Here is a 26,886-nt window from a genome sequence, read left to right as displayed (position 1 = left end):
GCAGCGCTCCCTGAGGAGAATGGGCGGGAAGTGCTCGCTGCAGAGAAGTCGGGGCGTTTCTACAAGAAAAAAAGGCTGATTGTTCGGCTTTAAAAAGTCTCAAGAATGTCTTCTGAGGCCCGAGAAGCAGTCTTCAGCCAGGCCTGCGGCCCTTCACTCACTGCTACAGGGAAGGGCCCAGAGCTGCAAGGACAGACATTCAGCTCTCACATGAGGAGCTCATGGTGAGATAACAAGGGTTCATCTTATTAACGTAGATGTGGTTTAACATCTAAGTGCAAAACTAGAGGGTTTCACACATTGAAAAAGCTGTAATCTTTCCCAGTAGTTTTCAAAACGTTCAGAAAATTATTTCAATGTGATGGGCTTGGGACTGAGGGTTACCAAGGAACAAAGGCTGTATTCTGTTTGGTAATTATGTTCTAAAGCTCTCCATAAAGGTACTCGGCCCCAACTTCCGTGTACATGGTAGCAGAGATCCATCTGTCCCGTAATAGCCCTTCTGGCATCTATCCAGCTGAGAGTAAATTAAATGGCCCATTGAGCACTCAACTACTACAGTAACTAATGGATCCAAGGAGGTGGCAGTTCATAATATCCGCACTTTTTTTCCAGTGGAACCAGTTCAGCACTAATTTCTCTGTGAATATGTTCAATGAGTGGTCAGAATCCTTGTATCTCAAGGACTCACAGGTGCCTCAGGTTTAACCAGAACAAATCTCTATGAACTGCAGCCGTGCAGCTTTAGTATCACATAACTGGGGATGCACTGTAAAGCTCAGCTGCATCTCCTAAGAAACAGGGAGTTGGAAAATCCAATAAGTCCCAAGTCCAGAACCAATAGCTTCCAGCGAGAATTGCTTGGTGATTTACTGAGGAAATCAGTAAGAAAAGATAAGGATTTACAGATTAAAGAAAATATGCACCTGTACATCAGCTTCCCTAGGTCTGCAGTATCTACCCATTCAAACCAAGGCTTTGTTCTCCCTTAAAAAAAAAAAAGCCCACAAGTTGTATACTCCATGCCATGCAGCTGCTAATACATGCTAGCCCAAGATCAGGCTGTTCTCTTCTCTCTCTCCTTCCCAATGGCACAAAGGAGCACATTTTCTTCTGCTGCTGCAGAGCACTCACTGCATTTTCACTAAACCTGGGCTAGTTTTGGTTGGGAGCTTAGACCTAAGTGAAGACAACTGCAATACACAGCAGCTTTAAGGAAGAAAAAATTAAACTAAACTAACTCTGGATTGTCCTCGGCTGCTTGAGAAGCAGCTGAAGCCAGAAACGGGAGTGTAAGTCACCTGCATGTCCTTAGTTCTTTTGCCCACCCCATTCTAATCCCTCTCTCTCAGTCTTGCAGTCTGCCTGCGACAACCACAAAAAAAAAGTGGACCCACAGCGTCACCTGGTGGCACCAGAAAGTCACTGTCTGACCTCCAGCTGCAAGCAAAAACCCCGGGATTTCACCCATCATTTCCCATTTCCTTTTAAAATGGTGCTTCTTTGTGAAATGACTACGAATCCAGTCTTCACATCTATTTTTTTTTTATGTAAATGACCAAACTTTATTGAAGTTAGCGGGACTGTTAAGAAAGCAGGATATTTTACACCTCAAATATAGTTAGAGTTAATTCTCATGTAACTACAGTACAAATAAAAGCTAATATAAAGGGATATCCTCCTTCCACCATTCAGATTCCATTATTTGTAAAATAAATGCAGTCAAGTTTAAAAACGTACTAAGCTTCAATGCTAGCAATCAGAAAATTTCCGGTTCATAGGGTTTTATTCCAAAGATGCGCAATGCAGCAGAATTTCACAGCCATAATGAAAAACATTACGGCAGCTCGATACAAGTAGGATTTCAAAATTGTCTTACAAAGGCCTTACAAATGTTATGTGCAGTTTTAAATGGATTATAATGAACTCTAAGTAAACAAGAAACCATTCAAAATGCATATAAAATGCACAAGTCATGCCCTGCAGGCTCCTGCAAAAATGTTGACTTGTCCTCAAGGAGTTCTGTCAGTCAGCACAGCGTTCGGATAAGCACTAAAATACATTTGTTCCAGCAGTGGGCACACTATTCCAGTTGCACGGAGAAAAATGGAGTATTAATCTTCAATTGATCATAGGCAGTTTTGAAAAAAGAAAGTTATGTTCTGCTCAGTTTTGGATGCTTAGTTGTTGGGACTCCAAGCTCAAAAAGTGTTTTTATTATAATAATTAAAAAAAAAAAGTGTGCCCTTAACATGTATTAAAGTGCATTTATTTATCATTTTAAAGCAGGTCAGAAAGTCCCTTTGAAACTGGTCCCTACGCACTGCAGTAGCATTTGTAGTGGTAAAAGTAGTGTATTACAGAAAGCCTGTTCCTTACCACCACCGAGCACAGGGGAATTCTGTGAGTTAGTGAAACAGGTCCTAGAGTTCCAAAAAGGTAAGACAATAGGAGTACAGAGGAGCTCTGTTCTCATCCTGCAGACAGAGGTTACCCGTTGAAGGCATCCCACAGCCACAGATCCTCATTTCTGTGCACCCACTCTCTTTCAGGCTTCCGCAGTACTTTCCTGGCTGAGATAATTTGTACATATGATTCCCTTAATGTTGATGTGCAGTATAGCATCGCTTTCATACAGGACAGCTGTTTGTTAAAGCTAAAAACACCAATTTAAAAAGGCCCAGCACCTTGAAGCAAGTTTTATTATAAAAGGCCTATTTATTCTTCTTCATCATCATCTTCATAGTAACGGTTCCTTTTGATCTGTTCTTCCACAGATAGATCTTCCATATCTTCACCCTCCCAGAAACCAACATCTTGGGATTTGCGATTCTGGTCAGGAGATGATTCCTTTGCAGTTACATTGGATAAGCTGGAATGTTTAGGAGAATTTGGTTCAAGGAATTCTTCATTTGGGGTTCGCTGCTCTTCCACAGTGTTTTCTTCCTCATCTGTCTCTGCATTCTCCTGGCCATTTTCTACAAAGTTATGCTCTGCTGTTTTCATACCAGGCAATTCCCTCTCTTCCTCTACGTTTTTCTCCTCAGTATTCTGGATGTTCCTATTCTCAACCTTCTTTTCCTTCTGCTTTCTGTCTACCACAACCTCTCTCTCCAGTTCCTCACTTCTTTTCAACATGTCTCTCTCTGCCTTAGAAGGAGAGGATGAATTGTCTGTTTTATGGCCTTTAACAGATACTGTTCTAAACGAGGCTGCCACCGTAAAGGGACGACTTCTCTCCTTCAGCGAGGAAGATCTTCTTAACTTTTTGAGATCCAGATCCACATCCTCCAACACATCTGGCTTGGAACTCTCTTCTTCTGGGGGCCATTTGGGTTTTAATACTTTGATCCCCTCATCCACAGTGCTTCCTTGAATACTTTGGTCAGATGGAGGTGGCCAGGCAATCCTGAGCTTCTTTGTTTCCGCTGGTTTCTCTTCTCTTTCAGGCAAAGCTGAAGCTTTTGCTTCCATAGTTGCTGCCAGAACTCCTACTTTTGCAATTGGGGCATCTTCTACTCCTGGGTTTTGAGGGCTCTCTGTTGCATTTACACCATGAAGAGTTTTCTCCGGGGACTCCTCACATTCAGTTTTGCTTGACCACAATTCCTTATGCTGTTTGTGTCCAAAGCCTTCATCGTAATTACCTTTAGCTTTGAAGAGCTGATTGAAGTGAGGCTTGCAGTAAATATTCCCACGCAGAGACGCATATGTCCCAAGGCTGTTCAGGAAGATACAAAGTCAAATGTCAGCATTCTGTTTCTCAGTCACTGTGGCAAGTGTATATTTTAGTTATGCTGCTGAAAAAAAATTAAATTTCTTCCAGTAGGTTTAGAAAAGACAAGCTTACAGTTTTAACATGTTTGTATGACCCTCTTTTCAAGTATCAGGAGGTGGACACTACATCTTCCTGTCACAAAGTGACATTACAAGTTAGAAAATACACTGCATTAACTGCAAAGGCAACTGGCAGAACTAGGACTGCATTACCACTCCTATGTTCCTATTCAGTTCACCGGGTTATAGTTGTTTTCATTTCAGCTAAGCCTGGACAGCATCTTACTCAGCTTCTGAGAATAGGAAAGCCACACTTCCTCGAAGGCAGCCAAATGGAGCAGTGTGTTTACCTGAGTTTACTGTTGCAATAGGAACAGCGGAAACAGCTGATGTGGAACACCTGCTGGTTGGCAAGGAGCCTTTCCATTGGGTACACCGTCTTCTGACACCCAACACAGGTTTCCTTTGCTGGCAACTGAAACTTCTGCGGGAAGAAGAGAAAGTTCGTTAGCTGGAAAATGAATCAACTGCTAAGAGACTTGGCTTGGATTCATGCACAGCTTCCAGAGTTGTCAGAAAAACTGCAGTATTTCTGCAACCTCCATGCTAATTCTGACAGAGCGGGTTCTGGTGGGTAATGAGTGAGGAAGAGGCTATGGCAAGCCCACAGGGATTGGTGCGGTTTGACAGCCAAGGTTTTGCCCCAGTGAGCTGCACATCACAAGCTGACAAGGAACAATGGAAATGCCAGAACCCAGCTGTAACTTTGACAGAGCCAGTTTCCAGAAATCTGTTTCTGCCATTTCATTTTTTTCTTTATAGGAAAACGATGAAATATTGAAGTAGGTACAGTCATTATGAGACTTACCAAAATAAAGAAAGTTAGCATAGAAAAAGATCTGAAAACCTCAACACAAAAGGCTGAGGGTGGGGAGAGAAGAGGAACAGAGCAGACCGCCCTCAGCAGTTTGAAGTCCATTTTTGCTAAACGCTCCACTCTTTTAAAGAAGAGAAAATAGCCTCAGTGCAGATGTGGGCAGCAGGAAATGCTTCTGACTTCATTTGTAAGCAATTCCAGCTCTACAGCAAGAAAACTGTAGTCGGGTTTCAGGACAAACAGCCCTCAAACTTGCTCAAGACTTACAGTTAAGCAGGGCTTTGAGGTTAAAAAGCTAAAACTGTTTATGTAGTTACCAAGAGAATTTCCTGAGAATTTAGTGCAAGGGTAAACTTAAACACTAAGGAGTCAGGCGTCGCTGCCCTACTATATGGGAACAGTTTCAGACTTTGTTTTCTGAAAGCATCAAGGAAGCAAGCACATTGTCCACAAAAAAGGTCACTTGATGCCATTCACTTCTCAGAATCTATTATGGTTGGCCAGCAGGAAAGATACCTCCAAGAAAAAAAAAAACTTGCAGGTGAAAAATGGGTATTCTCAGGCTGCTCACTGATAGCAACTACTTCAGCAGCAGCATAGGAGTGCCTAAGCTCCATATCCATGGGCTTGCATAGACACATTGATAGTACAGCATTAAAAAGATTTTTTTTTGGACATGGAATTACCTGCTACAAACTTACTGAAAAGCTCCAAGGAAAAATATCGTGACTAAAGAAAAAAAAAAGCAGGAAGGGCACAGGAAAACATAATTACAGCAATTCATTTATAACAAACAAGAAACAATGGTTAGGCAATGAAAGTTACAATATGCAAGGGACAGATTGCTGAAGACAGAGCCAGCTGAAGTCTGTTTGTCACAGCCATAAAATTTGCTGCCAATTTAATTCCAGTTCGATAGGTATTTCAACTTTTTAAGGCATTGCTTTAAGTTATAGTAGATTAAAGTTCTAATTACGATGACAACTAGACCAACAAAAATTCAGAGCTCCTTTTGAAAAGACCCACAATCCCTACGTGCTGCCAAAACTGCATATGAACTCTGGATCTGGAGTTGCTAAATGAAATCTCAGAAAATGAGAGTTTACCAATTCAAACAAAACCCTGATCACCCTCTTTTGCCACAGGAAGCAAGGCAGCAACAATTTACTTGCCCATCAAAAAGTGACCCCAAGAGCTTAGTTTTGCAACATTACATTACAGTGCTGGCATGTGCTTCTGCAATGTGCATCCCCATCTAAGAAGAGGAACTTACTTGTTTAACAATGAGCCCTGTGCCTGATGGAGAGGTGTTTTGGGGTGTGAAGAGAAAGAAATTCCTTTCCAAGCATACTACAAATAGGAGCTACAGGAGGAAGGTGAGGCCCAACAAATAAAGAACTTGAGAGAAAGCTGAGAGTTGAGCTCACATTAGGAGGGAAGCAGAAGGCAGGAGAGGAGATTAGGAACCAAGAACAGGAAACAGAAGCTGGAAAAGACAAATAGGAACCTTACGTGAATAAACAGCATCTGGGTTTCTATCTCAGCAGTGCAGCATTAAAAGCAGTAACGAGGTAGAGGACTAAAATGATTATAATAATAGGAAGAGATTGCAGAGGACCAAAACACATAGCTCGCATGTACCTTGTATGCTTCCACAGACTGAGATTACAAAAACATTACAGGCAGCTCTAATTTCTTAAGCTAGCATTTATACTTCAGAACATTAAGAAGCCACATCTCACTGGTCTTGGTTAGATCAGTGCTGTTCTTCTCCAAGATGGGGGAAAACAACAAAAGCACAGTTGTTTCCTCAAGAGTGAGCCAGGAAGCCCATGGCAGCCCAGGGAACAGGCATCCTAACTCCAGACAGCACACGTGACAAGTGCAGCATGATCAAAACGTTCAGAACTGCTGTCTGCACGGCTAATAAGATTAGCAAATACATTCCTATCCAAGAAGTCCTCCATCTGCTTTATAGCCCCTGCTAAATCTAACATTGAAGATTTGTTACTGAGAATGCCACACTTCATCTCTCCGGAGTCACTCACCATTCACCCTTGATATTAAGTTTCTACCAACTGCTGTTGCTTTGGGAACAGCTGGAAGAGGAGTGTTGAGGGGCAGGTCCCAACCGACCGAAGGCTCTCGGGTTCAGGACCTCAGTGCCACCATCCAGGAGCTCTGACTTTACAGGAGGCATAGACAAACCCCGGCAGGATCTGCATCCCTGCTCAAACCCCTGTTTCTCTTCAGCGTGGGAAAAAGACTGCCTCTGCACAGGGACACCACTGCAACAGCAGCAGCACAGCTCCCACTAAGCAGCTCAAGCTTCATCTTTGGAAAAAACAAGTTTTGAGATGCTTCTCCATTCAGAACTGAAGTTCCCTCACAGTCAGATCAGATATTAATACAGTTACTTTGCTGACAGATTGGTTGAATTAAGGCTTTTCACTTTTAGAAAGTTCTTTCTAATCTTTGCCAATGTTTGAGAATAAATAGCTCCTTTACCTTCACTGTTTTTGGCAGAGATGCATCTGTCTGGCCAAGTGATTTGGAACCAAAGTTTTGCTGTTTTGTGCTGACGGGTTTCTGAATTTCTGTCTCGGTCTCCAGGTTTTGTCCAACTAAGGGAGGAGAAGAGCAGGAAGAAAAGATAATTAGAATGACTTGAAAACCATGGAAAGTTTATGGTGATAAAGCCAAATAGCAATCCTACCAGCTAGGGGCTAACTACTTTTCTGAAAGAGTGGTCAGTGCTGGAACGGGCTGCCCAGGGAGGTGGTGGAGTCACTGTCCCTGGAGGTGTTCAAGAAACATTTAGATATAGCGTTGAGAGACATGGTTTAGCGGGGTTATTGGTGGTACGTGGATGGTTGGACTGGAGGATCTTGTAGGTCTTTTCCAACCTAGCTAATTCTACGATTCTATATTTGTTTGCTATTAAGCATTTTGATCTAGATAAAGCAAATATATTTAAACATGATCAATCTACTCGTGTCAGAATAGTTAAGTTGATACACCATGGAAATTCCTATATGGAGATCCAACGCCTAACTCTTGTGTTGTCATTTCTGCAAAGTGCTCTCATGTGGCCCTGAATTCAGCTGTAAATCTACTGCAACATGAGAAAGACTTAACTGAGTGGGAACTCATCTACTTCTGGTCAACACCAAAGATATTTGGTAGTTGTCCTGCATCAGTAAGTACATTCAGCCTTGCACAGGACAGACTTTTAGCATGAGACAGATTTTTATATTCTTTATTTGACCGGAGTGGTACTAAGCATCCTACAAACAACTGATCAGAGCAAGCACTCTTCCTCATTCATGCATCCTACTCTTGTTGAGGCAGGAAAAATGAGAGCTTACCAGTGCCATCCTCTGAAAGGCTGGAGTGGAAAGACAGGCTGTTCTCACCTACAGACACCTGCAAGAGAACATTGGGCAGTGAGCACCTGTGATCTTCCCAAGTCTGAAAATCACGGCCCAAGTAACACACAGAGTGATGGCATGAGCACTCAGACAGGAAGAGACTGGCTACACAAAGATACACATGAAGCTACTTTTTTGTTTTGTAAGGGCCAAGATGGAGTCCAGCTGACTGTCAAGAACGCTCAGTCCTTGCTACAAGGCAGATATCCTCACACAGTTACAGCTCTAGCAATATTCAGATCATCTGCTGTAGTGTTCACACAAACACTGTATTTTTGTTCTTCCCCAAACACCTACAGCTTGTACATCTTTATCTCTTAGTCATTAGAAAGCCTCGTTGATTTTGGTGATGTACTTCCTAGTTCTTCTTACTGAGAAGATCTTTGGCCATCAGGTAATCCACATGTACTGGAAATCTCATGGCTCCCTCCAATGTTTGACAAATCTGATACTTAAGCACTCAGCAAAAACAGTGCTTTCCAAAACCAAACCAAACTCTAACAACAACGAAAAAAAACCCTGACTTTTCAAAATCACAGTTTTCCTAAGAGGTGGTTATAAATCAGTTTCAGATACTAAACACATTACAGATAAAGCACTTGATGTAGATTTGTTAAATTTGGTACTATTGCTATCAAACAGTTCTAAGTAGCTACACTGAGAAACTAAACTACTGTAACAAGATTAATGGCAGGTCATCATTAATTCCCTTTAATGACTGAATGGTCCATTGCAGGCAGTTGATGTTTGCAAATTAATGAGGTAATGGCAGAAGCAAGTTACATAAATTAACACACATTGTTCTATTGAAAAAAATAGCAAAGACTGGTGTACTGGGAAGTGCATCAGCATGTTCTGTGGGTGTTAGACTCACATTTATCTGATTTCTGAATCTGTCATGGATTCAGTGTAAAAAAAAAAAATGGCAGAGAAGGTGAGCACATTTCTTTTGCTGTCTTTTTGCCAGAAGGTCCCTATTGCTGAGATGTAGTACCAGGAGTTTTAATCAGGCTTTTTTCCAAATTTCATCACGCCATTTCAAATGGACAATCCTGATTCCCAAACAATGTTCTGTTCAGGTTCTTCATTGCACCTGGACGCCTCAGCAAGTAACTTAGCAATTACTGCTGAATACAATCAATTTTATTCAAATGTTCCACTCAACAGCAGAGAAATGTTCTGATTTCACAGGTGTTCTTTTAATTAACTCACCTTTTAGCAAAAGCAGCCTCAACCAGTTAAACATGGAGCTGCTCAGCTGTCAGTAACGAACAGCTGAAAGCAGCAATTTGGCTCCTGGCCCAAGGAAGGCTGGAAAGCTCTAAAAGCCCTCCTGGCATTAGGCTGCCACGTGTTCAGAATGGCTTGAATACACAGTACCCCAATTATTATTCAGCTACTTTTATCCCGTCTGCTATCCCCAGTTTAGTATACAAATGGTCGAGCATGCTTTATTATCTCTGTATTCAGAGAGTAATTTAGCCTCCATTTACAGCTGAAGCTCAAAAATGGGAGCAAATCCAGACTGGCACTGTGTTACCTTAACCGAAATTTAGCTGCTAAATGCAGAAGAAATGGTGACCAAATCTCTTTCACATGTGTCGCACAAAGCTTTTCATCCTCTAGTTTATTTATAAAAGCAATACCTAGTTGAGAGCCATTACATTTTGTTAGGGAGTATGACACAGAAAAGTTTAGGTGACTTCACCGTAGTCAAATATTAATGGCAAAGTCAAACAAAACCAACCCCAAACCAGAGGTTTCAGTTTGAGTCAGCTGCTGAAGCCACTAAAAAAAATACATAAAGTATGACAACCAAGGGTTCTGCCACGCTAACAACACGCCATTACTGAGAAGATGGGAAATCTGCAAGAAAACCTGAAGACTTACACCTAGATGTTGTCTACAACTTTAAAAGTCCTCAACTGAGACCTGCTAGCTTACAATTTAGATACAGTCTAGATTAAAAAAATAAAATAAAATTAGGAATTCTGCAGCATGTATATAGTCACCTGCTCAGACTCAATTTCTATACAGCACATGGAACAAGCATCTCAGCTGAAACTCAGCAACTTGTTCCACTTACAGTGAAGTCCTTGAACTTCACCAGCATGAGCATCTTACCTTCTCCCCATCCTGATAGGAAATGGAGTCCTCAAAACTTGGTGGTTTATTCTCCTTCTGCTCAGATTTGTAATTCTTGAGTTCACTTTCACTGGCTTGAATCTCATTCTATAGAATAAAGCACTTGAAAGTTGACAGGCTCTTTTCTCCTAGAAAAGTACTTGCTATTTTTCTTCTTAGTTTTTTTTTTTTTTTTGTAAACTGTTTTCCTAGCATATACAGTAATAACTAAGCGAAAGAGCTTAAAAATACATCTATACACATTTGCAAAGTGATGGATTTTAACGAGGAAAAGAGATGGGGCTGTAGAATTTTATTCTGTGTAGGTAATGACAGCCCTTTTCTCTGCTTCCAGATTTCCATTTAAGATCAACTCTTTAATATTCCCCCTGCTCGCTCCACATCTTCACTTTCCAGACATATTAACTTTTCAAGATAAGCACCATATAAAGCACTGTGTAATTGATAAACACAACATAAAAGCAAATCCTACTTGTTTCTATACTAGTAAAAAAAAAGAAAAAAACCAACTGTTATTCACTGAGATTTCTGTTCCTTACAAACTGTCTTCAGATTTACACAAAAGAATCTTTCACACTTTAATAATAATCCAGCAGAACCTCGTGTTTCATTGCTGCAGGATTCAAGATAATTGAGGAAAGACTCATGCCACTCACAAGGCATCTTCTTTGTAACATGGAAGAGAAACAGCCAAATGCCAGCACTAGTAGCTTACTGGATTCTGTAAACCAATCAAGTCTGACAGGTATGTAATTAAGCGTTGATGCTTTAATACACAGATCTCTAAATATGCTGTTCACCATCTCTCCCTACCCTTCCTGTATCACTTGCAACGCTATTAAAAGAATTGCTTCTCACCATCGCTCTAACCCACTGCAAAAACATCCACCAGTTTTAATCCAGACCTAATTATACAACAATGCCCACAAAATAGCTATTCCCAAGAGAGATTACGTCTCTCTTTTGCAGCATAGATGTGACACGTTTTCAGAGAAGGGAAGTACAAATACCACGCTGCCATATCAAAAGACTCTTAGCTCCTTAGGCAGCAAAGAAGGAAAATAACCAAGACTTACAGCTTCTATCGTGAGTACTGCAAACACTAACCTCATCAGCACCTTACCTGCTGCCCTTATTGATATGCCAGGCCAAAATCAAAAGAAATTCTACTAAATGGGGCTTCCTAAGAGCTTGAGGCTGTACTGACACTCAAACTGATAGCACTGAGGAATTGCAAACACTCTTAAGAGGAAAAAAATCCATGGTGAATCTCTTCCCATTAGGACATACCTTATTGAATCAGCTACTACTCTGAGCCACAAATTGGAAAAAGTAATCTGGCAAGCTGAATACAAGTGAGAAACAGGACTCAAATCAGCAATTTGCAGATAATGGTATTTGTTGCACTGGCTGCAGTGCCTTTCCACTCATACCATGAAGGTTACTAGACTGTCCTCCCAAGAGCTGCAGAATTAAATCTACGCTGCAGATGAAATTGAGAAATCACTTCAGCTGGGTAGAGACCATTTCCCCTAGCTTTTAGCTTAGCGTACATTACAGAAGTGATATTTTTGTTTGTTTTTAGCACGCAGAGAGCTCCAGACAGGCAGAAAGGAAAAGAATGTCAATTATGTTTCAGAAGGACCACAGTCAGGGTGCCAGCAATTAATTTCCTGGAAAACTTCCAAGATCATTCCAGCAAGATGCAAATACTTATTTACTCCTGCAGTAGAAGCCAGTCTTCATTACAAATGAGCTCTATGAGCAAAAGGTCTTTTCAAAACAAGGTGGCATTATCTTCAAAAAGCCTGGTTTCTTTAAGATCTTCTTTCCAGCCTCAGGTCGGGACTAAAATTCACTTCTACCCGAGGCAAACAGACTTACCGCAGTAACGAGGCCTGTGGAACTGCCCTGCTTGGACACGGCTGCCTGATACTTTGCCAACCTATCCTTTATTGAAGTCTCTGTTAGGCGAGGCATCTCTACGCTTTTCTTGGTCTCTACCTTATCTGGGCTGAGTGCTGGACTTGTATCTAGAAGATGAAAAGAATCACATGAATAACAAGTAACCTTCACAAACACCAATAGCGCGCATGAAGATTTACAAACCCTATCCCTTTACCAGTGCTACAGAAATTCTTCAGTCAAAGGCTTTAAGTCTTGTAATCTATCCAGCTAGTTTCAGAAGTATTCACCTGACACAGATTCAAGCCAGTGGTCTCAGAAGCAAACAGTACGAACACTGATGGCTGTTTTACTGTTACTGTCAAATTAAAGCAGCTGCTACAGTAGCTAAATGGAAATACACTTCATTCCTGCTGAGGCACAGTTGTTAAAATCTTCTGGAGAAGACACAGGACACAAGGAAAAGAGTTTCACCTGCCACTTCCACCTCCTCCATTAAAATATTTACCACACAACATGTTAAAGATGAGGATTTCAACAACAAACATGTTGTAAGTTAATTCAGTTTCGCCTCACTCATTCTTTGAAGCATCTGGGCAAGGTAGGAAGGACAAGAATTAAAACAAGGAAGACCTACTGTCTACTCACTACTTATTTTCTAAATTAGACTGACTATTAAAAGTAGTCATAGGAACATCCTACAATTAAGACACATTATTACTAGCTATCTCCTGTGCCTCAGTTTCCTACGCTTAAGGGGACAATGCTTCAACATTCACAGCAAGATTTAGTTAATTAAATGTGATGCTTGCAGGGACTTTGCATATAAGAGATAGTTACGCTTCTCTCTACTTATGAAAGGCCAAATTGATTTCCATTGTGCTGTATAAGGTAGTTTTCTATTGTATAAACCAGGGAAAACAAACAAACAGGGGGATTACTGACCTGATGTACTGTGACTCTTCTCTCCTTGGCCAACATCAAGGTCCTCTGAAGAGAAGCTGTTTTCAGAAATCCTCCTACCAATTGCTGTCTTCCTCTGGTCTCTAGCAACCTATTAGAGACAGAACCCACCTATCAGCTGCCTGGGCAAACGAAGATTGTTGCATTTAATCCTTTAAGATGCACAGGTGTCACTAGCAAATCTGCTTTACTAGAATAAACAAGTCTAGCAGGTGACATCTTATTTAACCAATATAAAGTTTGATCACAGAATACATGACACTCTGCCACCTGGAAAACATGGTTGAAGACATTGGTAGGTGCCCTTTGATAGGCTATCTTGGTTGAGAAGTCAGAAAACCACAAAGGTGAGCTATTTTTCACTACAAGCACAAAACTTCAGTCGAGATTTTTGCATCTCATACCATTTCTTTTGAAATTAATGTTCAAAGGCATTTTATGAAGATTTAAAATTGGAAAGAATTACGAAAGGAGTAAGACAACAGAAATCTGCATTGATTTTCAGCTACAGAACGGGAAAAAAAATACTATGGTAACAAAAGTTAACTAGAACTATTTGTTTTGATTTGGATCCCTCATGCACTTGGTACCAAATAATTCCCTAATTAGGTCTGATAAGGCTTAAGCTAGAGTGCTAGAGATAAATATTCTCAGATAAACAGGATAATCGCTATTTGCAAGGCTGCACTGGTGGGCAGTTTTGTAGTTACAACCCAAGTGTTGTGGCTGGCTCAATCAGATTTAACATTCATTTGTTGAGACCAACTCCCCAAAATCTTGTGCTCAGTAAGAGGAATTGTGAAAAAGTGCTCATGAAATGCAGTGTTTAATTGGACCTCACTGAAATGAGGCATTTTCACAGCTGAAAGACAACATACCAAATACCAGAAGGTGATGGATCTTTGTTATCTCCCTCCTTAGGAAAAGTTAACTCACAGAGACAGAAATTACTGTTGAGGCTGATGCCAGGAAGAAGGCAGGTTTAGCAAGATGCTAAAAGCACACATCCCTGCCCCCCCACCTCTCTCCAACAACTTTCTTACTTGTTGGTCACCAACCTGAAGGAAATTCCAAAGTTCTATTTTAACAGAACTGCACTGTAAGATAATCACTGTGAAAAATCAGGCTGCTTTGGCATACAAAACAGCACTTTACCAGGAAAGGAAAATGCAGTTGGAAAACCTTTTTTTTTTTTTTTTTTTTTCCATTAGCATGGGAAATATTTCTTATTTCTGTGGTTTAAGGCTTTGTTAACTTTTCTTACTGGAAAAGAGCTTAGCTATGACAAGCCTTTTCCTTCCACTGAGAGCGTTGATAGGTTCAGTTTGGGAGTGTCTGCACGCTTGTAAGAACTTGCAGATTCCTTATTCTGAGCAAACTGTCCTTAGATGATTCTTATTCAACCTATGTCTGCTTTCATGTCACCTTCAGCCCATACGTTTGAAGCTCTTACAACAGCTCAGAAATTGGGCCTTCAAAGGGTCTAGCTTTTCACCAGTATACAGAAAATACCATTACAGGCAGAATACTCATGAAGATCCTATGAGGATAGAAAAAAAACAAGTTTATTAGCCCACTTGAAACTCTGAACTAGTGAATTCAGATAAGCTGCAGGTGGGTTTTTTTTGTTTATTTACAATGTGGGCCATATACACTCTCTTGCACATAGCAGGACTGACAAAGCTACAAATGGAACAAACCAGATTGTAGTATGGACACACAGGGAGTTTAACTGGTGAGCTGCATTCGTGAGGAAGGTTTCACTGCTGGGGAACAAAAGTCTTAAATTTAGCTCTGGTGCCTGGGATTCCAACAGCACTGAAAGGAACTATTAGCATCCCTCTGGAGAAAAAAACAGTTAGAAATCCAGGCTGCGTAAAGCCAATGTCGTGTAGATTTTATGTCAGTAGTCTTACATTGTGGAGAAAAAAAAGAAAAAGCAGAGTAGTAAGTGAAAAATGTTTACCAAAAGGAAGATGAGAGACTTTCTCCATTACCACCAATAGCCTGACCACAAGTAATTAGGGTGGTTAGGGTGCATGGAAGGTAACACCTTTAGCATGAAGGAATCCCTTACCCCCAGGTTTAGGCTCATCCCACTCGGTTCCCTCTATAGCTCTGGGTGGCCCACTCTTCCAGTGCTACAGCTCGTGCTGCTTGCAAAATGAAATAAAATACTCCTGATGTCTGGAAAGCCCCAATGCTCTAAGACAAAAGAGGTGAGTGCAGAGGTACCACAGAGTTAACAGCATTTCGCCTGGGGCGCAAGGAGCTGTTGGGCAAAAGACCAAATAAAAATTACACCTATTTCATTATAGACAACTGTGTCAAATGTGACCCTGAGCGTCAGGTTAGATACACAAGGCACAGTAAGTTTTTGCCTCAAACGAAAAACACAAACCAACTTAGAGAGAACTTTTTTTTTAACAAGCCTTGCAGATCTGCTTGCTCTTTCTTCTCTTCTGATCTTCCTTGGGTATGTTTTTGCTATCCCTCACAGGAAGAATTCTTTGAAATTGATAAAAGACCTAATGTTTGGCCTCTGCTTAGCGCTGAAGCAATCTAGACCAACATTCCTGCTTCTGGTTCAGACTAATGTCTTGAGAAGTATTTATACTGTGTCTTCGTGGAAGAAAAAGATTGCCTTGTATCTAAGCTGTAGAAGACTGAGCAAAATCTGAACAAATAGATGAATAAACTCAGAGAGTTTTGCCCTGAAAATCAGAATAGGTTTGTGTAGAGTCTGTGATCGAGTCAGGAAATCCAGGCAGTGACCTGGATTCTTGCCATGGACTTACCCAGCAACCAGGCGAGTTATTTTATCTTTACTGCCATGAAGCTGTAGCTATGTTGCCACTTAGCTTATACAGATGTTTTTGTCAGGAAAGCTCTGGCAGTGCTTATACCGCAAGACTGAAGTAAATACCAAGGAAAATGACCACTTCTTAGGTGAAGCCTTGCTTGCACTTAAGCCAGGAGTTTATCAACAAACAGGGTTCAGGAAGAGTATAAATGGAAGAGATAACTGCAGACCCTGCAGCTAGTTAAACCTGCACCGCTGCTGCAGTCACTTCCTACCTTAGTGAAAAAGATCTGTGTCCCCATAGCACTGAACTATCTTCATTGTACGTGACTACATGACATCATCCTCCAATCCCCAGATAAAATCCCAGAACCAGAAATCTTACAATAGTGCTTTCTAATCAGACACCCCTCCCCCCGACTTAAACTTCAGAGCCCTTCATGCCTTTTCCCTTCCAAAATTCAAAAGTAACCAGATTAACTTGGAATAGGAACGGGATTTGAACCTAACCTGAAGAGTTCCATATCTACTGTATGATATTTACTGTGTTCGCTCAGATTTCAACCACATTCAAATGACTAAGCTTTAGAGAATTATCAGTTCCAGATTCAGTCATCTCCAAAACAATTTGATTCCCCAGGCTAAGATAAAATTACTTCACGTCCATCTGCAGAATGGTACTTTCCTGAGGAATCCTGACGGATTAATCCTACAGCAAGAGTTCAGAGAAGTGCTATCAGGAAATCACCCTCGGCGTCCCACCCTTTCAATGGCCCTGATAGCACGGGTGGCTCTTACAGAATGACAAAGACTACAACATCTACGTTGTGAAATGATTATAGACAGACCCCAAACTTACTTTAACAAAGAGTTGCCCCTCTGAAGCCCCGGATACATGTTTTAAAAACCTTTGTATAAGATCTGCTAGTTTTATTCAATGGTGCAAGAAAATCAGCCGCAGTAAAACAAAGCCAGAAGTATAGGAAACTATGAGAAAACTGGAAAATCCACCAGCCTCAGGACTATGTTGCAAGTCACTGGCATATGCAACTCATTTTCTAGTTAAGCAATTCTCCCCCGGGACACAGAGTCTGCAGTCCACATGCAGGATCAGATTTCATGAGCAGTTGTAGGAAAATGCAAGCCCTGTGCATTTGCAAGTCAAAACGAGTGAAGGCAGCAGCTCGTGTGGCTATCTTTGCTTATTTTTCCTGGCGAGGATTTTTTGATAAGAAACATTTGTTAAGATACAAAGATGAGAGAAGAGCGAGGGAAAGACGGAGGTATTTCACAGCACTTTTATACAGCACGTATCTACCTACGCCTGTAGGTGTGACACACTCACACAGATACGTGTACAGCTCTTTGCTCTGGCAGTACATTCATCTCAGCTGCCCATACAGTTGAGCTCTCCTCGAACAACTTTTATATGTAACTAGATATATTTGGACACAATTCACGTTTACGTAACTCATCTTCATCTTCAAAGGAGATAAACGCTCCCTTCATGCTTCGAAAAAATTCTTAATAAATTCCACACATATTTTTCTCATTTGAAATGTTAACCTTCTATCAAAAGCAAATTCCTCTTGCATCTGCAAGGAGCAATCGACAAAGCAAAGCAGCACTCTACACGTATACCTCAAATAAGTTACTAACAGCGGCTACATTACGTTTACCTCAAATAAGTTACTAACAGCGGCTACATTACGTTTCAACTAAAACAATGAATACGATTACTCACAGAGTCAATAGCTCTGAGCCACTCCCTCCAGGGATTTTTCCTGATGCCCAGGAGGCAGCAGTTTTAGTTTCTCTTAAGATTTGGAAGGTCAGATCCTTACCTTGGGCTGAGCTGCTTCACCCTTTTCAAACATCATCTTTAACTTGTTCAGCGGAACGCTGTACTTCTCTATCTTCCCTGAGGACTCTGTGTTTTCACTGGCTTCAGGCTTTTCCACTTCTCTGGGCTCTCTCAGATAGTTTTCCATTTTACCACTCTCCGGTGAGTGGCTTTTTGATTTTCTGCTGTCAACACCGGGACCCTGCAGCTGGCCAGGGGTGCCAGAAGAGGCCTGGGCGTGAGATGCTGCGCCGGCTGCCGGGTTCTGCTCTGTGTCTGAGGAAAAAGCAAGGCTGCTTCCAACTCCCAGCTCGGGGCTTGCGACCCTGTGCCTAACCTCAGTACCGCTGCTTCGTAGCGTTTCCTTCCGAGACTCCGTTCCCGGCACTGGATTCTCCCACTTCTTCTTTAGTACGCTCAGATTCCCCCTTGTAAAATGAGGGGGAAGATTTTCTGTGCTCTGAAAGAACAAGAAGTTAAATTCCAGTTATATGCCTGATGAAGCACTTCCTTTCTATGAGAAAGGAAGTTAAAAGGCTCGGTACTGATCTCAGCTCTCTGCTTTTTCAGACAGCTGTGAATAGTTACAACTGTGCCACATGGAGAAAGCATCCAGGATAGGAAAGGAAGGAGGGGGGAGAAAAGAAAAGTCAGGAGCTAAAGCAGGAAGTGAGCAAACAGGATGGCCTTATAAGGAAAAAGGGAGTCAAGGTCTAATGAGTTAAATGACACACAAAAGGCTTGAATCCATACATGAAGGGAAAGGGACCCAAATCCACACAACAAGGATCTCTAGTCCTGGAACAAACAAACAACAGAAAAAGCAGCCACAAGAGAGATGTGTGGTGTGCCAAGTGTTGCAATGTCTTCCAGCTGCTTCAGAAGATGACAATTAATAACCCTTCCAAAAAGCTACTCGTTAGCTGCCAAAAACCAGTACTTTTTGATCTTTTGCATTTATACTAGCACTAAATAGTAGCATTCCACTTACAAGAGATCTGGCTTCAGTATCTTATACCATGCAGAGTAAGGCTTAAGCGAGGTACGGACAAGATATTCCTTTTTGCTCCCATTCATAAATACCAGATCATTTGCTGGACTTTTTCTTCTCTTTCACTCAACACATTGAAAGCTCTAGACAGGAAACATTCACACAAAGCACAAGTGCTGCCTTACCATTGCGAGTTAGATGGTAATACATGGAGCAGTAGTACTCCCCACATTCAAATGCTTTCCAGATTGATTTTGCTCACAAGCAGTTACCTCTCCTCAGACTAACAGCCCAGCCCATGTTTGATTCATTCAAATTTAACACCTGCCCGCATTGCATTTTTGCTGTCTCTCCCTTGCGGAGTCCAATGTGTATCAGACTCAAGTATCGGACTGCAAATGGAGCAGGTCTGCAAGGCTTACAGGAATTAAACAGGATTAGCAGCTATATTAGGATTTAAGTCTCTCACCCTATTACTCTTCTGGTCACATTTTGAACACTGCTTTGCAAATTAACTTGAATCCATCTAGGCTTCAAAAAGATCAGCTCACTTGCTGACTGTACTTAAAAGAAAGTACGAAAGTTGTAAGACAAATGTTGCAATGTAACAGAAGTACACAAAACAGCACAGCAGGTTTCCACCTCTGGGTACGAGACATACTGCTATGAAGTCCTGGCACACTTTATAGCACAAGTCATTTTTGCTTGGGACTTGCCTACTCCTGATCACAGAAGCAAACTTAAGACTGGGGAGTAAATTTTAGAACACTTCTTTTATCACTCATGTATTCCAAAGAGAAGGAAGATGACTTCTAAAGCATTACAGAGATCAAGGAAGCGTGCTCTAGCAAAAACGTACCTGTATATCCTGTAAATATCGCTGGTCTTTTAAAATGAAAATTAAAGGATCTGCTTGTGAACACGTGGTCTTCCATCAGGGTCTCCTGACCCCATGGCAGTAAGTGCAGTGCAGGGGGAATGCAGGGCTCCAGCAGAGCCAAAAAAGGATGGCTCTCCACATTAAGGAACAGTTTGAACTCTGTACACCATTTCAGAGAAGATCCCTTAACGGATTCTACAGTTATCAAAGAGATGCATGCTAGATTTCAGAGAGGCTGGCAGCTTCTTTATAAGCAGACTTTTACATGGAGTTAAGAAAGGAAGAGGTACCACATAACTGCCCTACAGCTAAGAACAAAGAGGTTGTGGTTAGAAATGACAGCCAACTTGTTCTGCCTTTTGCTTAGGAGTGAACTGGTGATTCAACATATAGCTTTGGGCAAGTCACTTGATTTTCTTTCCTTTCATTCACAGTGGTAAAGAGAAGAGGGAATAGGTCAAAGGCAGACACTGTGTCTGAGTTTTCTGTAGGATGCGTAGCAACAGCTTTGATATCCCGAAAATAAACTGCCACAGGAACTTTTCATGCAGGTGATCCATTCTGGTTGCAGGCTGCTGCTTATTGCCTAGGAAACAGATACTTACACTTCTTTTTTTCTCAGCCGTGGCCTCTTCAGCTGCTTTCTGATACCTTTGGGAAACAGGAAGGAGAGAAAAAACAAAAACAAAACACAACAGTTTTAAACTGGAATACTGAACGATCATGAAGACAGCGGAGATTTCATTTCCATCTAGGACTCTTATTTGCAGGCCTACCAAATAAAACCCAAGGCTGGAAAAAACAGTAGCAAATAGTGTCAGAACAATGAGAAGTGACAGACATGTTTTGAGTCATTCAGCTTACAGTAATAACATGCGTTGATAATTTTTGTTAGCTAAGCACTCTCATTCTCAAATATAGGCAGTTTACCTTGGAATAGCTGTATTGTTTCTCCCACCCAGCTGTCTGCTGTGTCCCCTCGCAGGAATATCGCCTCAGCTATTTATACAGCAGCTGCCGAACCGTAACAAATTACAGCTTGGCATACACAGAAAATCTACATAAGTGCCAGTTTATCGGACTGTGCTGGGTGGTAAACTGCATCAATTCAGCAGTTGCTTCACGAGCAGCTGAACCACCCCAGCAGTGGAAACGTTAATCACAGCCCTCTGAAGATAAGCTACCCTGGATCATGAATCAAAGTCCTTTAAGAAGCTATAGAAAACTCCCCAGCAATCTGCATGCCACTCCACTGTGAGTAAGTGCACCCACAGCTCGGAGCACACCGGCCTCACTGATCAGCATACTGCACCCGGTGACTGCGCTTTGCTTTTGAAATGCACAAATTAATCTGGTAAGACACATTTCGCCATTTGCAACCAAAGCTCTGCTTTTTAAAAAGAAGAATCATCACTCGACGTGTTTCCGTTTCTCTTACCTGTGGGTCTTTCTTGTCCATGCCATTCTACTTTTGATAGAACTAGGAATATGTTACAGGCCATAAATGAGTCACTGATATTATAAGTCATCAGCTTCAGACTTTAAATAATGGCTGGTATTGAACCAAGAGCTAATGTGTATCAGGGGCTCTAAGGAAAAAAAAAAAGCCCCTTAGAAAGACCAGATCCATAGAAGGACCAGATTCTTTCCACGAGAAAAAAAATTTACACACAAATAACTGTCTTACAACCGATGTACCTTAGTGATTTTTTTCCTTTTGTGAATTCTGTGCTGCTATGCAGGTTTCTTCTCTCCTCATGCAGAAGAGCCAACAAATTGCACCCTTGCTTATTGCTGCTCTTCAAGTTGCCTTTACTGTACAGACCAAAAGCTGCTGAAGAACTGTAGCTGGCCCTCTTTAATTCACACAAATGTAATAACCTGTGTCTCGTATACTGCACAGCTTCCAAAATTTGAATGACATGCTGAGAAAGTAAGTTTATGGAGGAACGGGGATCAATACTATTGGAAAGAGCAATAGAGACACGGGGATGAAAGCCCTGTACCATGCTGGAAAACATAAACAGGGATTGAAAAGTTTCAGGCAGCGCTCTCAGGAAGTCAGCCCACCGCAGCGCACTGTTTAAGTTTCCGCTATTGCAAATTTGCATGTCTCTGACCTGGCAAAACTGACAATTTAAGCACTACGGGGATTAAAAAAATATTTCCACATATAAATATTTAGATAATGGCAAATTGGACAAAAACGTGCTCCTCTCTGTTAGTGTCGGAGTTGGCAAAGCCAGGAAGCAGCGCTGTGTTTTTGCAAGGAGCTGACACTGCTTATGTAGAGGGACTCCACTTGATTAAGGAATAGCAGTTTGGATTACTTCCAGTAAGCCCTTTCCAAAGGATTATCAACATTTAGCAAGATGACTAGGTTCTGTAATCAAGTTTCAATGAGTGAATAAATTACCTTAACGAGACTGGTCAAAGCAAGCAGCTTCTCCCTAGGACAGCGTACTTACAGAGTAACATCTCTGTGTAAAGTCCAGAACGTAATTATCCTTCCTCTCTTGACTCCAGAAAGTGTCTCCCACTCTCATGATCTAACTACACTATTAATGCCAGTTTAGGACTCTTGGCTGCCCAATTCCCCTGTTAAGTGAGAATCCCATGCAGCTCATGATGAAGCTACAAAATCCCATTTTTGATGAAGTCAAAGTCCATCAACAATAGCTGCCTGCACTCCAACACTATACCCTCAAAATCTAACTGTAATGTGACAGAGAACTTTGCCCTTTCTGACAGCAGAAAGATTACAGCTCTGATACTTGAAACAATATGTCAGCAACTAAAAGCAGTTTTGCACAGCACATACTAAACCAGAAATTTAAATGCCCACAGAGCAGTAGTATTTTTGAGAAGCAAAGCAACTGTCAGTGAAGCAGTTACTGTTGAATATCTCAGCTTCAACCTCCCCACGCTGACTGTGTTCGGAAGCCTTGCAGTATCTCCTTACCTGGAGAACCTCTCCACAAGAGCCGATGACTTGTTCTTGTTGACAAGAGAAAGCTCTTTTGCAGTGATTTTCAAAGACTGTGAAGTCCATTGTCTTCTATTAAACGGGGAGGGCTCCATCTTATCACCACAAACACCTACTGAGGAAGAAAGTAACAGTGTCAGTCAATATGAATTATATGAGCAGAAAAGTAGTTTCACAGAGCGATTTGATAGTCGCCATTTGAAGTCACCATTCATGAGGTGCCTGTATACTACTGCCACCAAGTGCTGATCATTCAGAATCTTGTCCATCCACTGACTAAAAAATACCCCTCAGCGTCAGATTAAAGTCATAATTTCCTCTGCAGATGCCACTGAGGTGGTGCCCCGATAAAGCACTAGCCACAATGAATGGGGCAAGAGATAGGATGCAAAGCAGAACACGAGTGAGAAGCAGGCTGTGATTGAAAAGGATGTTAAAGCAAAGCCCTATCTTTCCTTTACACACGCAGGCTCCAGGAAGCCCTGGTATGCCCTCTCTTGTTCTGCTTTCTGAACCAAATGTGCTGGCATTTATGTAAGAAGGCTTGAGTTATGAAACCTAAGAGGATGTAATTCCTATGCAAACATTTTTCATTCACTGGTGGTGTTCACTCTTCATGCAGCAGCCGTTTCCCCTGTGAGCTAACATAAGTCCTCTGTTCACAGAGGCAGCTGTAAACCTCTTGTTGCAATAGTAGCAGTTACCTAAAGGAATAGCTTTGACTACTTTTGTCTTGCTGTAAACTGGAAGAAATTTTGTACAGCTTTCCACAGCACAAGTCAACAAGACAGTATCAGATATATATATATATTTTTTTTTAACATAGTTTTCTTGTGTGGAGGAGGAAAGGAGGGGAGATTAATATAAAGAGTTCCTTGATAAGACAAAAATAAAGCTTGTGAGGCAACGCCTTTCCTTTTTTCCTATTTTCTTTTACCCCTAGCCTCGTGTCACACAATGCTTGCAGCAAGTGCGCTGCCCGATCCTGCAATGGTAACATCAGGCAGGCTGATCTTTCTCATTTTTTCCATCAGTTTTTCAGCTGACCGTTGGGTTGCAGAACTCCAGAAGTCTGAGTCTTTAAAAGGCACCTTAGGAACTTGATATAAACAGTAGAACGGGGGGAAGATCACGTTTCTGAAATCCTCATATGCATATAACGCAATTCCTCAAAAGCATCAAAGATTTGGGATTCTGTAGCATCTCAGTCCAAAAGAACTCAGCTGTAGCAAGTGGAATCTCACTGATCTGATGTGAAGCTGAGCCAGAAGAACCTGATTTCCAATGCTGACAGGAGGGAATGGGTCTGCAAAGCGCCGGCTCCTTGCTGGAACCAGAGGAACCTCTCCAGTGCTGCACCCTGCTGCTGTGCAGAGATAAAACAGGCAGCCGACGAACATCTTGCTGTCCCGGTGGATATCGTCAGGAAGAATGGGACTTTCTCTAACATTCCTTAATTCACCTGATGTAATGGAGGGAATGACACATCGAGCCAGCACGTTTTTCAAGATCGTGATTTAGATGGTGCTTTTAGACGTACAGGTTGAACTGTCATGGCAAACCAGAAAAGTTACACTATTTTTGTCGTGGTGTTGAAACACACTGAAACTACTTATCAGTGTTACGTTTCCAGTTGCAGCTTGCTCCAGCTTCAGGCTCACATCTCCCACTTAAGCCAGTCTCTGAAATGCACCCACTGCCCCCACTAACGAGAGGAACTCGGACTGAAGAGTCACTGTTTGAAATTCATGGTTTCCAGAAAACGTTTTGCATCCCTAAATCACCTCTTCTGTTACCCTGAGAAGCTTTGTCAAGACTAAACTAGAAAAAGGATGCTGTTTTCCAGACTTAAAGAAGCTGTCACTCTTTGCAAACTGCACAAATGATCATCCACAAAGATAACAGTTCTCATTCAAATACGAGGGGTACTCAACATTCTCCCTTTTTAACAAGCTCACCTTCCATGCAAATAAATACGCGTTTCTGTGATTACAAGACAGAGCCCCTACTATCAATGCCCAGCAGAAAACATTTGGCATACAGATTTCATAAAGGCACAGAATACATACGCAGAGATCGCAGATTAAATTTACTCGTGAAAAATGCATCTGCTGAACAAGAAAAAACTCGGAGCCAGCTGTCTAATGCTACAGCTTCAACTTCTGTTTTGCGATTAATCTGGAGCCAAGAGAAGATCATCTGAAGCCCCACTTTGCAGTTTAAATCACCATTCTCTAAACAGGAGTCAGTTTTGCACAGGAAACAGTAGCAGGGCATTCATTAGAAGCCTCTCTTGGCAGAGACAGCAGCTTGCTGACTGACGTGCACCTTACGCGGAAGGACAGTTGCAGTAAAACACTGAGAAAACAAAATCTAGTTAAATTGTGCAGAAAATGGGCCTTCATTTGATGCCTAAGCATCGAAGCCTTTAGCAATCACTGTTTGCGGATGAATTTTTCCACCACTGTGTTACTGTTCGGTTTCCTCACCATGTGCTGCGTTGGAGCCACAGGTGCGCCCGGACAATTAGCACTGTTCTGGCAATCCCTCTATACAGAAGCAGCAGCTACTGCAGTGATGTCACACGGGAAGTTAAGGAGCGTGTCTGGAGGCTCAGCCACTGTTAGGGACAAGCAGCAGAACCCCAGGGTGCCCAGGAACGCGTGCTCCCACCTTTCCAGCGCCATTCCATGTCCTCAGCCCTCTCCCATTCGCTTTCAGTTTCACCTCATTCACGCATCTTTCTCCTTCTTCTGCTGCACCTTCTGAATAATTTTTCCAACCCATTTCAGGAAACAGTTCTTTATTGTACGATTAGAATTTAAATGAGATCGCGAGCATTCTGAGCGGTGCAACAGAGACAGTTACGTTAAAGACGGAACAGGGTCCCAAGGAGGAGGGGAGGGGAATCTCGAGTTGTGCAGGATGCCAGGCAGGGAAGGGCTGCACTGCACCCCTATACAGCAGCACACCTCGCTCTGATAAGTAACAGGAGGATAGAAACCCACCTATGTGGGAAAGTCCTGAAGGAAATCTGCACTTTAGCCACCACCCCACGGCTCAGAGCACTGCTCCCGGCACCTGCATCCATTTTCCTTACTTTTACCTCGCCTGACTCGCTCCCCCTCCGCTCCCCGTGCTGATCTCCGCGACGACCCGACCCCGCTGCCAGCGGCCGGCACCGTGCGGGCACCGCCGGGCTCGGGAAGGGCAGCCCGAAGGCACCCAACGACCTGCCGGCCGCCCGCTCCACGCCACCGGGCCCCGCGCCCGCCCGGGGCCCTCCACAGCGGGCACCCCTCCACAGCGGGCACCCCTGCGCCGCCCCGACCCCCGCTGACAGGGCCGCAGCGGGCAGGGCGCCCCCCGCCGGCCCGGCGGTCTGCGCGTCCCCTCCCTCCTCACGCACCTGCGGCGGCGGGAGGCGCTCCGACACGCACACCTGTCGCGAACGGGGCAACAACTGCACCTCCGCGCCGGCAGCGCCGCCGGGCAGCCGCGTTGGCCACGCCCCCAAACCACGCCCCCCTGCCCAGGCCACGCCCCAATCTTTACCGGGAAAGGGGGGGGGGGTTGTCCTTATCCAGCGCATGCGCAGCTCGGCTGGCCTCGGGGTCTTTCTTGCGCATGCGCGTCTTTTGGGCTGAGGGGGTAGGGGTGTTGTTGTGGGGTACGCGTGTTTGTGGGGTGCGCACAGTGCTCAGCACCGCAGAGCTGCCATAGGGGGTTCGCAGGCTGGGGCCAGTGAGGTGCGGTGGTACCGGGAAGGAGCAGCGCTGGGAGGAGGGAGAGCCCGCGCTGGGGTCTCTTAACAGCCCGAGTTTGTTTAAAAACAAAAAAACAAAAAAACAAAAAAAAAGAGGTTTTCAGCAGCCCGACTAGATAACCCGCATTCCTGAGATGCTGGGGCGTTTATGCATCTTCATTAGCATGACACGAGCGTGCGCTCTGCAGCCAGAAAGTGGCTCTCCAGGTGTTTATCTGAGCAATGCACTTCAGGAATTGCTGTAGGTGCCTGGTTTTTTTTTTATTATTATTATTTTTTCCTTACTTGCATCCTTTGTATTGTTCCTACTGCGTAAAGCATTAAATTCTTGGTTCAAATGGTGCGCTAGAGCGCGTCAGATAAACTCCGTGTGGTGTTAGGAAAGGCATGACTTGCACTGCAAATGGCGTGTTTGCTTAGGTGATGCGAGCAGGGCGCTGCAGGCACGGCTCAGCTGCTGCTCCGAGGTGCTGCTGCCATTCCAGGTGCTGGGAAGACACGGGGCTGCCGCAGGATTGA

The 26,886-nt window shown here is 42.8% G+C and overlaps 1 protein-coding gene across 3 annotated transcripts; it reads right to left on the bottom strand.

Annotated features, from left to right (window-relative positions):
* LIMA1 (LIM domain and actin binding 1) lies at nt 1,541-26,153 on the bottom strand. Of its 3 annotated transcripts, none has more exons than XM_021379242.1 (11): nt 26,011-26,153; nt 22,578-22,713; nt 20,221-20,266; nt 17,746-18,204; nt 13,081-13,189; nt 12,115-12,263; nt 10,210-10,317; nt 8,023-8,080; nt 7,163-7,278; nt 4,128-4,261; nt 1,541-3,721 (listed from the first exon to the last, which is right to left on the bottom strand). In XM_021379242.1, the coding sequence occupies exons 2-11, from the start codon at nt 22,694-22,696 to the stop codon at nt 2,719-2,721; spliced, it is 2,301 nt and encodes a 766-aa protein (XP_021234917.1). In that variant the 5' UTR covers nt 22,697-22,713; nt 26,011-26,153; the 3' UTR covers nt 1,541-2,718. The 3 variants fall into 3 exon arrangements, with proteins under 3 accessions (XP_021234917.1, XP_021234918.1, XP_021234919.1); XM_021379243.1 differs by having other exon boundaries at nt 22,578-22,716; nt 26,011-26,137; XM_021379244.1 differs by lacking the exon at nt 10,210-10,317.

The sequence above is a fragment of the Numida meleagris genome, chromosome 32 (genome assembly GCF_002078875.1).
Source record: "Numida meleagris isolate 19003 breed g44 Domestic line chromosome 32, NumMel1.0, whole genome shotgun sequence".
NCBI lineage: Eukaryota > Metazoa > Chordata > Aves > Galliformes > Numididae > Numida > Numida meleagris.
The sequence above is the reverse complement of the archived record's forward strand: the minus strand, read 5'-3'. Positions and strand labels throughout refer to the sequence as shown.